The 14,577-nt window shown below is 44.9% G+C and overlaps 1 protein-coding gene across 1 annotated transcript; it reads left to right on the forward strand.

Moving 5' to 3' along the window:
• The first annotated feature begins 5,359 nt into the window (after positions 1-5,359).
• Positions 5,360-14,012, forward strand: LOC148138473 (putative G protein-coupled receptor 139). Its single transcript, XM_087981722.1, has 3 exons — positions 5,360-5,402; positions 11,705-11,834; positions 13,112-14,012. The coding sequence occupies exons 1-3, from the start codon at positions 5,360-5,362 to the stop codon at positions 14,010-14,012; spliced, it is 1,074 nt and encodes a 357-aa protein (XP_087837848.1).
• Positions 14,013-14,577: the final 565 nt, after the last annotated feature.

Genomic DNA, 14,577 nt, shown 5'->3' on the forward strand with positions numbered 1-14,577 from the left:
AAAGGCATAAAGGTGGATAAATCCCCAGGACCTGATCAGGTGTTCCCTAGAACTCTGTGGGAAGCTAGAGAAGTGATTGCTGGGCCTCTTGCTGAGATATTTGTATCATCAATAGTCACAGGTGAGGTGCCAGAAGACTGGAGGTTGGCAAACGTGGTGCCACTGTTTAAGAAGGGTGGTAAGGACAAGCCAGGGACGAGTGAGCCGGACTTTGGTGGTGGGCAAGTTGTCGGAGGGAATCCTGAGGGACAGGTTTTACATGCATTTGGAAAGGCCAGGAGTGATTAGGGATAGTCAACATGGCTTTGTGCGTGGGAAATCATGTCTCACTAAATTGATTGACTTTTTAAAATAAGAATTAATGAAGAGAATTGATGATGGCAGGGCAATAGGCACGATAGATATGGACTTCAGTAAGGCATTCGTCAAGGTTCCCCATGGGAGACTGAGTAGCAAGGTTAGATCTCATAGAATACAGGGAGAGCCAGCCATTTGGATACAGAACTGGCTCAAAGTTGGGAGACAGAAGCTGGTGGTGGAGGGTTGCTTTTCAGACTGGAGGCCTATGACCAACAGTGTGCCACAAGGATTGGTGTTGTCATTTATATGATGGATTTGGACGAATATAGGAGGTGTGGTCAATAAGTTTCCTGATGACACCAATATTGGAGGTGTATGGGCAGTGAAGAAGATTACCTGGGAGTCCAATGGGATCTGGACCAGATGGGCCAATGGGCTGAGGAGTGGTAGATGGAGTTTAATTTAGATAAATGCGAGGTGCTGCACTTTGGGATGGCAAATCAGAGCAGGACTTATACACTTAATGGTAAGGTCCTAGGGAGTGGCTGAACAAAGAGACCTTGGAATGCAGTTTCATAGTTCCTTGAAAATGCAGTTACAGATAGACAGGGTTGAGAATAAGGCATTTGGTAAGCTTTCCTTTATTGGTCAGAGCCTTGAATATAGGAGTTGGGAGGTCATGTTACGGCTGTACATTGGTTAGGCCACTGTTGGAATATTGCATGCAATTCTGCTATCAGAAGGATGTTGTGAAACTTGAAGGGGTTCAGAAAAGATTTACAAGGATGTTGCCAGGGTTGGAAGGTTTGAGCAAAAGGGAGAGGCTGAACAAGCTGGGACTGTTTTCCCTGGAGCATCGGAGGCTGAGGGGTGACCTTCTGAAATCATGAGGGGCATGGTTAGGATGAATAGTGAATACTCCTGGTGTGTACGAGTCCAAAACTACATGGCATAGGTTTAAGGTGAGAGGGGAAAGATTTAAAATGGACCTAAGGTGCAACTTTTAAACACAGAGGGTAGTGTGTGTAAGGAATGAGCTGCCAGAGAAAGTGATGGAGGCTGGTAAAATAACAACATTTAAAAGGCACCTGGATGGGTGAATGAATAGGAAGGGTTTAGGAGGGATACAGGACAAATGGAAATAGATTAATTTAGGATATCTGGTCAGCATGGATGAGTTGGACCGAAGGGTCTGTTACCATGCTGTCCAGCTCTACAATTCTATGTTCAGCTCCTTCAATAATCTTCCCTCAATCATCAACTCCGAAGTGGGACTGTTCACTGGTGATTGCACAATGTTCAGCACCATTGGTAAACCCTTCAGACACTGAAGCAATCCATATCTAAATGTTACAAGACCTGAACAATATCTAGGCTTGGGCTGACAAATAATGTTCACGCTGTACAAGTGCTAGTCAAGGGCTATCTCCAATAAGAGAGAATTTAACTTTTTGACATTCAATGGGCATTATAAAAACTGATTTCCCCACTATCGGCATCTTAGGGGTTACCACCAACCAGAATCACATAAATAACGTGGCTCCAGGAGCAGATCAGAGGAAGGAGATCCTGCAGTGAGTAACTTATCTCCTGACTCTCCAGAGCCTGTCTACCAAGGCACAAGTCAGGAGTGTGATGGAATCCTCCCCCCTTGCCTGGACAAGTGCAGCTCAACTACAGCCAAGAAGCTTAGCATCATCCAGAACAAAGCAGCACATCCACAATTTCCCTCCACTACTGATGGGCACTGTGTCATGTGAGAGCCCTTGCAGATTCTCACTTCAGTTTGGAGCTACATTCTGTGTGTAACCAGGCATGAGGGTAAATTGCATAACATAATAAGGTGACGATCATAAAACAATTATACATTGTAATATTTATGATAATATATGAAGAGAAATAAGAAGGAAATGTGAGCTTGCTGAAAGGAGGGAAAATGCTTAGAAGAAACAAAATGCTATAATGGAACAAGCATTGAGCACACACTGGCTACCCAGGAATAAAGTGAGCCGAAGTGAGCCATTGAGAACCAAATATCTGGAGGCAACAATACTGATGGCGGACTATAATGACGTTGGCAATATATGTGAAACCAGAATTATAGGAGAGGACAGAAAGTCGGTGGCTGTAACAGTTGTAGGACATCACACTCATTGTTAAAAATCGCACAACACCAGGTGATAGTCCAACAGGTTTATTTGGAAGCATTAGCTTCCTGATTAAGGGCTTTTGCCCGAAATGTTGATTCTCCTGCTCCCCGGATGCTGCCTGACCTGCTGTGTGTTTCCAGCACCACACTCACGACTCTGATCTCCAGCATCTGCAGTCCTCACCTTCGCTTAGCTTTGGAGGCCTTGTTCCTTCATCAGGTGGCTTCTAAATTAACCTGTTGGACTATAACTGGTGTGGTGTGAATTTTAATTCTTTCCACCCCAATCCAACACCGACACTTCCACATCATAATGACAAACAGAGTTGTATTGACTGGAAATATTTACAGATATAGTGAGGACTATACCAGCTGGAGGGTGTTATTAAAGCCACAAGAGATCCAAGGGCTTGGGAGGGGACCAAGCTATGGAGGATTATGATCCTGGAAGTGGGAGTGAGTGTAGTAAGAGTGCTGTTGGAAATGGGCACACAGGTACTAAGGTGTGGGCTTGGAGTAGTTATGGCATTGGGGAGGAGGTAGAGAAGGACACAGAGGATTTTTGAGGTATCAATCTCTCAGTATCTGTTGAAGGTAATACTGCATACGTGTGATATTCAGTGTCCAACAGAGTGAGGTGGAGATGAGACTGTGTGCGCGCACATGCCTATGAGGTTTTCGCTTTTGTGTATGCCATTATAACAGTGCCCAGCAGAGGGAGATGAACGCCGAGCCGGGGGAGTTAAAGTGAGACTGTGTATGTGTATGTGTGTGTGTAATTATGATGGTAGCCAGCAGAGGGTGTTTCTGTGGATGAGCTACAGAGAAGACGCAGAAGAGAGAAATTGCTAAAGGTGACGGTCTGACTGCTTCTGCACAGAATCGTTGTGCACTAAATTGTAGGAAAATCCGTGTTAATGAGTTACTTCTCAACCTTGACAAAGGGAGTGACAAAGTGGAACACGCATGCACCTCGACATATTTCTTCCAGATAGTGTACGCTTTTTGAAAAATTGAAATCTATGATCTAAAGGTCTGTATCCATTTTTATTCTGTCATTTCAGACCCTGGGCTGTGGATGGAGCAACAGTGGTCGCTGCTCCCATAACACCCCGCGGCTGTGAAGGGCCTCTATCACTGACATAGTTAAAAATCACACAACACCAGGTTATAGTCCAACAGGTTTAATTGGAAGCACTAGCTTTCGGAGCGATGCTCCTTCATCAGGTGATTGTGGAGGGCTCGATCGTAACACAGAATATATAGCAAAAATTTACAGTGTGATGTAACTGAAATTATACATTGAAAAATTGATTGTCTGTTAAGCCTTTCATCTGTTCGAATACAGTGATAGTTTCACTTCTTTCATGTGTAAATCACAAAACCCTTTTTTAAAAGTTGCATTCTCGGGTTAGCTGTTAACAATGTGATAGCTAGACAATAGGTTGAAGGTGTTAGTCCCCTGTGGTCTCTGTCTATGACCTGATGGTTAGATTGATTCTAATCTAAAAAGTGAGATAACAGAGTTTTGTGTGTATGTCTGTCTGTCTGGGGTGGGGGTTGTGAGTTGAGAGTGTGTGTGTGTGTGTAGTGAGGCAGAGTGTTTTAAGTCTGTGAGGGGGTGCATGTGTGAGTGTGTGTGGGTGTCTGTGTGCACGTCTGCGTGTACCTGTGTCCTTGTGTGTGTAGGAATATCTGTGTGTGTGTGGTGCAATGGTGATCACACACTTTCTCACACTCACAACCCCCACCCCAGACAGACACACACAGACAAAGACCCACATGCACATATATATTTTGTGGGGTGAATTTGTACTTGCAGAGTTACATTGCACTTTGCTCAAAAACTGCATGAATCTGTGTAAAACTCCGTTATCTCACTTTTTAGATTAGAATCAATCTAAACATCAGGTCGTAGACAGAGAACACAGGGGGCTAACACCTTCAACACATTGTCTAGCTATCACCATTATTAACAGCTAACCCGAGAATGCAACTTTTAAAAAAAAGGGTTTTGTGATTTACACATGAAAGAAGTGAAACTATCACTGTATTCTAACAGATGAAAGGCTTAACAATCAATTTTTCAATGTATAATTTCAGTTACATCACTGTAAATTTTTGCTATAACTTCTGTGTTAGGATTGAGCCCTCCACAATCACCTGATGAAGGAGTGTCGCTCCGAAAGCTAGTGCTTCCAAATAAACCTGTTGCACTCTAACCTGGTGTTGTGTGAGTTTATCCCTGACATTGGCTGCAGCCCCCTCTGGGGAAAGCGACACAACGCATGCGCATTTCTGGATCCACCCCCTCACCTCCAAAACGTCTTCTTTTATTTCAAATTTCCGCCTCCGGTCCGCTCAGACTCTCCAACCACTTATCGTTTCGAGGCTCCCCTTCTCCGTTTCAGCGTTTCGGAGTTTTATTTATATATTTAAAAAAAAATGACACTGACGTCACTCCAGCATGGCCGCCCCCACGAGGGAGCGGTCGCGGCGAACCGACAAAGAGAGAACTGGGTGGTCAAGAGGAGACGCTGGGCTGGCCAGATCCCTGAGACGAGCCAGAGCGGCACCCTGCGGCTGAACACCAGGCAGCAGGTCACATTTCACTGCACAGACAAGAAGTTCATGTTTGATCTGATAATCCTCAACTGCACTTGCACGCATTTCTTGTCGCTTTTTATTCCGGTACTGATTAAAAATTTGTCTGCCTCAGTCTGGAATAAACTTAACGACCCTACAGCCGTCTGAGATAAAGAATTCCACAGGTTCACTGCCCTTTGAGTGAAGAAGTTCCTCCTCATCTCTGTCTTAAATGCATGATCTCATATTCTGAGATTGTGCCCTCTGGTCCTGGGCTATCCCTCAGCAGGGAACAGCCTCTCTGCATCTACTGTACCATGCAACATGCCCAAAACTGAGCAGAATACTCCAAATGTGCTGACCAATGGTTTGCAGAGATGGAGGAGAAAGTGAGGACTGCAGATGCTGGAGATCAGAGCTGAAAATGTGTTGCTGGAAAAGCGCAGCAGGTCAGGCAGCATCCAAGGAGCAGGAGAATCGACGTTTCGGGCATGAGCCCATCTTCAGGGCTCATGAAGAAGGGCTCATGCCCGAAACGTTGATTCTCCTGCTCCTTGGATGCTGCCTCACCTGTTGCGCTTTTCCAGCAACACATTTTCAGCTTTGCAGAGATGGAGCATCACTTCCTTGTTTTTATACTCTCGGCCTCTATTTATTATCTCCAAGTATCCTATTAGCCTCCTTAACAAACATTTGCAGCGGCCTGGCCACTTTCAGGGATTCATGTATGTAAACTCCGAGGTCCCTCTGCTCCTACCCTCTCCTCAGAGTTGGGCCATGGAGCCTGTGTTCTCTCTCCATGTTTCTTCCACCAAATTGCATTCCCTGACATTTCTCTGCATTGACATATGTCTGACAGGTATCTGCCCATTGGGCCACTTGTCAATGTCCCTCTGAAGTGACTCATCCTCAGCTTCACAATTCACTATTCTCCTGAACTTGGTACCATAAGACATAGGAAGTAAGGTCATTCGGCCCATCGAGTCCACTCCGCCATTCAATCATGGCTGATGGGCATTTCAACTCCACTTACCCGCATTCTCCCCGTAGCCCTTAATTCCTTGTGACATCAAGAATTTATCAATTTCTGCCTTGAAGACATTTAGCGTCCCAGCCTCCACTGCACTCTGCGGCAATGAATTCCACAGGCCCACCACTCTCTGGCTGAAGAAATGTCTCCGCATTTCTGTTCTGAATTTACCCCCTCTAATTCTAAGGCTGTGTCACGGGTCCTAGTCTCCTCGCCTAAAGGAAACAATTTCCTAGCGTCCACCCTCTCCAAGCCATGTATTAGCCATGTATTATCTTCTAAGTTTCTATTAGATCTCCCCTTAATCTTCTAAACTCCAATGAATACAATCCCAGGATCCTCAGCCGTTCCTCATATGTTAGACCTACCATTCCAGGGATCATCCGTGTGAATCTCTGCTGGACACGCTCGAGTGTCAGTATGTCCTTCCTGAGGTGTGGGGACCAAAACTGGACACAGTACTCCAAATGGGGCCTAACCAGAGCTTTATAAAATCTCAGTAGCACAACAGTGCTTTTATATTCCAACCCTCTTGAGATAATTGACAACATTGTATTTGTTTTCTTAATCACGGATTCAACCTGCATGTTTACCTTTAGAGAATCCTCACCTAGCACTCCCAGATCCCTCTGTACTTTGGCTTTACGAATTTTCTCACCGTTTAGAAAGTAGTCCATGCTTGTATTCTTTTTTCCAAAGTGCAAGACCTCGCATTTGCTCACATTGAATTCCATCAGCCATTTCCTGGACCATTCTTCCAAACTGTCTAGATCCTTCTGCAGCCTCCCCACTTCCTCAGTACTACCTGCCTGTCCACCTAACTTCGTATCATCGGCAAACTTCGCTAGAATGCCCCCAGTCCCTTCATCCAGATCATTAATATATAATGTGAACAGCTGCAGCTCCAACACTGAACCCTGCGGGACACCGCTTGTCACCGGCTGCCATTCCGAAAAAGAACATTTTGTCCCAACTCTCTGCCTTCTGTCAGACAGCCAATCCTCAATCCATACCAGTAGCTCACCTCGAACACCATGGGCCCTCACCTTGCTCAGCAGCCTCCCGTGTGGCACCTTATCAAAGGCCTTTCGGAAGTCTAGGTAGACCACATCCACTGGGTTTCCCCGGTCTAACCTACTTGTCACCTCTTCCAAGAACTCCAACAGGTTTGTCAGGCACGACCTCCCCTTACTAAATCCATGTTGACTTGTTCTAATCCGACTCTGCTCTTCCAAGAATTTAGAAACCTCATCCTTAATGATGGATTCTAGAATTTTACCAAAACCGGAGTTTAGGCTAATTGGCCATAATTTTCCATCTTTTGCCTTGATCCTTTCTTGAACAAGGGGGTTACAACAGCGATCTTCCAATCATCCGGGACTTTCCCTGACTCCAGTGACTTTTGAAAGATCTCAACCAACGCCTCCACTATTTCCTCAGCCACCTTCCTCAGAACTCTAGGATGTAACCCATCAGGGCCAGGAGATTTATCAATTTTAAGATCTTTTAGCTTTTCTAGCACTTTCTCTTTTGTAATGGCAACCATACTCAACTCAGTCCCCGACTCCCTTTAATTGTTGGGATATTACTCATGTCTTCCACTGTGAAGACTGACGCAAAGTACTTATTAAGTTCTCCTGCTATTTCCTTATCTCCCATCACTAGGCTTCCAGCATCAGTTTGAAGTGGCCCAATGTCTACGCTTGCCTGTCGTTTGTTTCCTATGTATTGAAAGAAAGTTTTACTATCATTTCTAATATTACTGGCTAGCCTTCCTTCATATTTGATCCTCTCCTTCCTTATTTCTCTCTTTGCTATCCTCTGTTTGTTTTTGTAGCCTTCCCAATCTTCTGATTTCCCAGTGCTTTTGGCCACTTTATAGGCTCTCTCTTTCTCTTTGATAGATTTCCTGACTTCCTTTGTCAGCCGTGGCTGCCTAATCCCTCCCCGGATAATCTTTCTCTTCTTGGGGATGAACCTCTGTATAGTGTCCTCAATTTTAACCACAAACTCCTGCCATTTTTGCTCCACTGTTTTCCCTGCTAGGCTCTGCTTTCAGTCTATTTTCGTCAGTTCCTCTCTCATGCCCTCATAATTACCTTTATTTAACTGTAACACCATTACATCCGATTTTGCCTTCTCTCTTTCAAACTGCAGACTGAACCCGACCATATTATGATCGCTGCTTCATAAATGTTCCCTTACTTTAAGATTTTTTATAAAGTCTGGTTCATTACATAGCACTAGGTCCAGAATAGCCTGCTGCCTTGTGGGCTCCATGACAAGCTGTTCCAAAAAGCCATCCTGTAAGCATTCCATGAATTCCCTTTCTTTGGATCCACTGGCAACATTATTTACCCAGTCCACCTGCATATTGAAGTCTCCCATGATCACTGTGACCTTGCCTTTCTGACATGCCTTCTCTATTTCCCGGTACATGTTGTGCCCCTGGTCCTGACCACTGTTAGGAGGTCTGTACATAACTCCCACTATGGTTTTTTTGCCTTTGTGGTTCCTCAATTCCACCCACACAGACATCACATCATCCGACGCAATGTCATTCAGCACCATAGATTTAATTTTGTTCTTAACTAACAAGGCAACCCCGCCCCCTCTGCCCACCTCCCAGTCTTTTTGATAAGTTGAAAACCCTTGGATGTTTAACTCCCAGTCCTGACTCCCCTGTAACCACGTCTCTGTGATGCCTACCACATCATAATCATTCACGATGATCTGTGCCATTAGCTTTGTTATGAATGCGACGAGCATTCAGGTAAAGTGCCTTAATGCTAACTTTCTTATCATTAGAGATATTGGAAGTCATAAGATGTCCTAAGTTATCCTTCGTTTTTGCTGCATTCCCAGTCTGTCTCAAGTTTAAATCTGCCTGCACATATGCTATCCTGCCGCTTATCTTTCCATTTAACTCCATACTCCCTGTCGCTTTCACTTTCCCTTCCCCCCAACTCAGAAGTTTAAAGTCCTACTGACCACCCTATTTATCCTCTTCACTAGAACATTGGTACCTGATCGGTTCAGGTGGAGACCGTCCCAACGGTACAGATACCCCCGGTTCCAAACTGATGCCAATGCCCCATGAAATGGAATCCCTCTTTCCCACACCAATCCCTTAGCCACGTGTTTACTTCCCTAATTTTCTTATCCCTATGCCAATTGGCACGTGGCTCGGTCAGTAATCTGGAGATTATGACCCTTGAGGACCTGTACTTCAATTTCCTTCCTAGTGCTCGATAATCCCCAAACAGGTCCTCCACCCTAGCTTTGCCTATGTTGTTAGTCCCAACGTGGACCACGACAACTGGATCCTCCCCCTCCCGCTCCAATATCCTTTCAAGCCGGTCAGAGATGTCCCGAACCCTGGCACCGGGTAGGCAACACACCATGCGAGACTCCCGATCTGGCTTGCATAGGATACTATCTGTCCCCCTAATTATAGAATCCCCTATAACCACTACTTGTCTATTAGCTCCCCCCTCTTGAATGGCCTTCTGCACCATGGTGCCTTGGTCAGTTGGCTCATCCTGTCCAGAGCCCTTTTCCTCATCCATACAGGGAGCAAGAATCTCGTACCTGTTGGACAAGGTCAAGGGCTGAGGCTCCTGCACTCCTGAACTCAGGTTCCCCCTACCTGCCTCACTTACAGTCACACTCTGATGTCCCTGATCACTAACTGGATGTGAATTACTTAATCTCCCAGGTGTGACTGCCTCCTGAAACAAAGCGTCCAGGTAACTCTCCTCCTCCCGGATGCGCCGCAGTGTTTGAAGCTCAGATTCCAGATCATCAACTCTGATCCGGAGTTCTTCCAGCAACCAACACTTGCTGCAGATGTGGTCACTGCCATTCACAATGGGATCAGCCAGCTCCCACATCATACAGCTACAGCACACCACCTGCCCAGCCATCTCTGCTTAGTTAATTACTTTATTACTTTGTACAGGTTTGAGTTAAAATACTTTCTGATACCTCTCTGCTATAGTCTTTTTCTAAAAACCAATTAATAGATAAACAGTACTTAGTAAGGGGGTTAGAGGAGGAGGGTGGGTGGGAGACACTACGGTTATAGAGTCTCGGGTTTAGCCGCCTTCCTGATTTATATCCTCACTGCTTTCCTTCCCGGCTGCCCGTCTGGTCATTGTCACTTCCCCCTGCTGCTCCCGCTCTTTCTGGGAAGAGAAAAAAAAAACACCGCTGCCTGCTACTGGTAAGTAATTTTAAAACAAACTGTCTTACCTTAGCTGTAGCCTTCCGGGTTCGTTTAAACTCAGCTGCTGCTCGCACTCAAAAAAAAAATTTAGAGATTTTGTCCTCAATGCCCATTTCCAAATCATTTACAAAAATCAGAATAAGCAAAGGTCCCAATCCCGACCCCTGGGAACACCACATCCAACTCGCCTCCACTGTGAGAAATGCCCATTTATACCTACCCACCTTTGACCTCATCTATAATCCATGTTACCAAGGACCCACCAATCCCAAACGTTCCTAGTTGGGAACCAACCTGCACCATAACTAATACCTCCTCAAAGTCTGACTGTACAACATTTCTTACGACATGGGGTAAACCCTCCTGCTTAATTTAAACTAGCAACACAGAAAAGATTTATCCCGTGCAGTAATCTGTGAAAATGTGAGTGGCCAAGAACTATTTAAAGTAAGTATTAACAACTTTATTTCTTAAGGTATACCAGGGAATGATTAACTAACAACTATTTACAACTCCTTCCTCGAACCCATACCTTCCCTTTCTATAATACTAGTCTGATAAAAGTCCCAATTAAGATTTACAAGACAACACCTCTTATCTCAAAACCAGGCAGCTTTCGGTTCTTCACTGTGTTCCTGTCTTTTCTTCTTCGTGGCGATTCTGCTTCACAGGTTACTGATCGATAAAGGTACCTTTAAGAGAGCTATTTTTGGGCAGTCTTTACATGCTGGTAGTTTGGTGATTCTCCTCCCAACTGTTCAATTTTCCCCAGTCTTATACCTCCAAAGCATCAGATTGTGTCATTGGCTTTTAAGATTGTCAATATATTCAATTCAAACTGGATTAGAGTTTGGTATTTTTCAGGGTATAATTTAAACTGATTGCTGAATTCAAATTTGTTTTTGTCTCATAGCAACGCAACCAGTGCTATCTGTTCTGAACCAAATGTTACAATGTAAATTCTCCAGCACTCCGTGCACTTGCCAAGTCCTTCACTCTCTTAGAGGTACAGTACACTTCGACACCTTCATAACAACATCCTCATGCTTGTTTAAAGAGGGCAGCTCCTACCCTAGAGTGCAGAAGGACAGCTCTGACACATATTTTCACACTCGGAGTAAACTGGCTCAGTACAGCATTGGTTGAAATATTTTCTGATCTTGGGATGGTGCCCATGGTCTTTGAGTGGGCAGTGTTATTGTTGGCAGATTCCAGATTCTGGTTTTGTTATTTCGTTATGATGTACTGAGCAGCAACACTCCTTCATAATCGGGATTAACCTCATCATTGTAATTAGTTTGTTCATTGAGACAAATTTGAAAAACAGCAACGAAGCTGAGCAATGCTGTCACCTCGATCTCCCCAAGGAGCTTCCATGCAATATAAGACAGAGTCTCTGGGAATGCATCAGGTCAGAGTCTCAAACAAGGAGCTGTCAGCTGCCTGAAGGGACAGATCACCTCGCACAGAAAAACGCATCTACCAATTCAACACGTGGAGAAGGCGTTCTACACCATCCTTGCTTTTCTTGGCATCCCTGATATGGCTTTATGAGAATTGAACTTGTTTGAAACTGCTGCTTATCTGCTCTCTGGTTTTATCGTTTGAACAATAATGTCTCCAGCTCACTGACTGGTCAGCCTGATCCAGACACTGGAACAGTGACAGCAATTCACTGAGCAGCATTCTCGGTACAATTCTTCACTGAAAGAGACACCCAATGTCACTGCTGCTGCAGAATTCTCTGATCTCAGTGTTCTGTCATCTGTTCTGGTTTCATACGGCGTGAGGGTATGAGGAGAGATCAGACATGTTAGTTCTGAAGAAGGGTTACCCATATCGAAACTTTAACACTTCTTTATGTCCAAAGATTCTACCAGACCTGCTCAGCTTCTCCAACAATTTCTGTTTTGCTACAAAATGCTTGGGAAACATTTTGACATACAAAGGGTGGTAACGTGTTGGATTTAATTTTCACAAATGGCAGTGAATGTCGGATCAGTTTTGAATTTTAAATCTGAGCTTGGACTTTTTTTTTGTGAAGCAAAGAAACTGAGGGATATGTGTCCCTTTTTGATTTGTATAGCTTCATCCAATGATCATCCCTCCAGGAAATTCTCTCCTCCTTACCATCTCTGGCCAGTGGATCCAAATCTTGACAGATTGCTCTCCTGATCCCTGCACTTCAAATTGTTTGTCATATCCAGATGTGTAGATTTAAGTGGAAATCTCAGAACAGTCCTAACACTCACATGTTGTCACTAAGGGGGCTGTACTTGTGTCATATATATGGAGTAGTGTTGTTCGAGATCTTGTGAAGGTTCGAATGACCTGTCTCCTGGTCCTGTTATGGCTCTGAACAGGATTTGATCCAGTGCTTGGAACTGGGGATTATCTGACCCAAGGAGAAGGGTGGAGTTTGGTTTACTGACTGTCCAATCGCCAGTCTTGTGACTGAGTTGGGAGTGAGGTTTCTCATGGGGTTCTGCACCTGCCAGAGTTGGAGCTGTGAACTGTAAGAGTATATTACACACATTTAAATAGTGACCTTGCAACCAAACAAAATCCATACTTCCTTCTGCTCTCCTTGGAGGGTCTGTGAGTGCAGTTTCCATTCAAACTCAATAATCTCTGGAGTTATTGAGCTGGAGGACAATCTGGGGTGGGTGTGAGAGTCTTAAAATTCAAACTCACCCAACTTCCACTCACACAGTGCGGCGGGTTTTGCTTGTAACATCTTATTGGTGCTCTCTGGAACAGGCAGGGGGAGTTTCTGATCAGTAATTCACTGCATCTTTTCCCTTTTATCTTCCACAGTTAACTTGCTGGCGATTGGTGTCCTTTCCTGGGGCAAGTGTGGCATTTCCCCTTGCGCTACACGCTACCTGGTGGTTATGGCAGCTGCTGATCTGGTGGTAATCATCACTGGTGTTATACTGTGGAGATTTCCCTATTATTATTTCCCGCGGTGTTTCCTGGACATCACTTCTGTGTGTAGTGTTGCTGGGGTGCTGTTCCGCATAGCCAGGGACTGTTCTGTCTGGTTCACTGTCACTTTCTCCTTTGACCGATTTGTGATCATTTGTTGTCAGAAGCTGAGAACAAACTTTTGCACTGAGAAAACTGCGACTGTGGTTCTAGCAACAACCTGCACCCTGCTCTGTTTAAAAAACATCCCCTTCTATTTTCAATATGAGCCTTGGAGAATAATCAACAATGTGCCTTTCTACTGTACAACAAAGTCAAGCTACTTTACTGAGACTTGGTGGGTGGTATTGGATTGGTTTGATACTGTTTTGACCCCTTTACTGCCATTCGCTTTAATTCTGTTGCTCAATGCTCTGACAGTCCGACACATTTTAGTGACCAGTCGGGTCCGGAAGAGGCTGAAGGGTGACAGCAAAGGAGAGAATCACAGAGACCCAGAGATGGAGAGCAGAAGGAAGGCTGTGATTCTGCTGTTGACCATCTCTGGGAGCTTCATCCTCCTGTGGTTAATCTATGTTGTACATTTCTTATATTTTGTCATTCAAGGATTCAATCCTAACGATTACTCGGGTTTTCTGAGTCACTTCAGGAAAGTTGGTTACATGCTGCAGAACCTAAGTTGTTGTACAAACACATTTATTTATGCAGCAACATTGTCTCGGTTCAGAGCGAAGATCGGTAATGCAGTAAAATATCTGGTTGCATGGTTTCCTCGTGTTATAAATAAATGAAACTCCTCATTGAGCCCCACAGGAGGTCCTATTGCTTCCAGACCATGAAATGATGTTTTAAAAATATCCACTCGTGGGATGTGGGTGTCACTGGCTGGGTCAGCATCTATTACCTGTCCCTAGTTGCCCCTTGAGAAGGTGGTGGTGAGCTGCCTTCTTGAACCGCTGCAGTCCACAATGCCCCGCGGGAGGGAATTCCAGGATTTTGAGCCAGCGACAGTGAAGGAACGGCGATATATTTCCAAGTCAGGATAGTGAGAGGCTTGGAGGGACCTTGCAGGGAGGTGGTGTTCCCAGGTATCAGATGCACTTGCTCTCCTAGATGGGAGTGGTCATGGGTTTGGAAGGTGCTGCCTGAGGATCTTTGGAGAATTTCTGCAGGGCATCTTGTAGACGATATATTCTGCTGCTACTGAGCATCGAAGGCGGAGGGAGTGGATACTTGTGGATGTGGGACCAATCAAGCGGGGGCTGCTTTGTCCTGGATGGTGTCGAGCTTCTTGAGTGAGTCTTGGAGCTGCCCCCATCCAGGTAAGTGGGGAGTATTCCCTTACCACACTCCTGA

Source organism: Chiloscyllium plagiosum, unplaced genomic scaffold (genome assembly GCF_037043375.1).
Source record: "Chiloscyllium plagiosum isolate Xiang-an unplaced genomic scaffold, Cpla_swu_hap1 HiC_scaffold_40, whole genome shotgun sequence".
Classification (NCBI taxonomy): Eukaryota; Metazoa; Chordata; class Chondrichthyes; order Orectolobiformes; family Hemiscylliidae; genus Chiloscyllium; species Chiloscyllium plagiosum.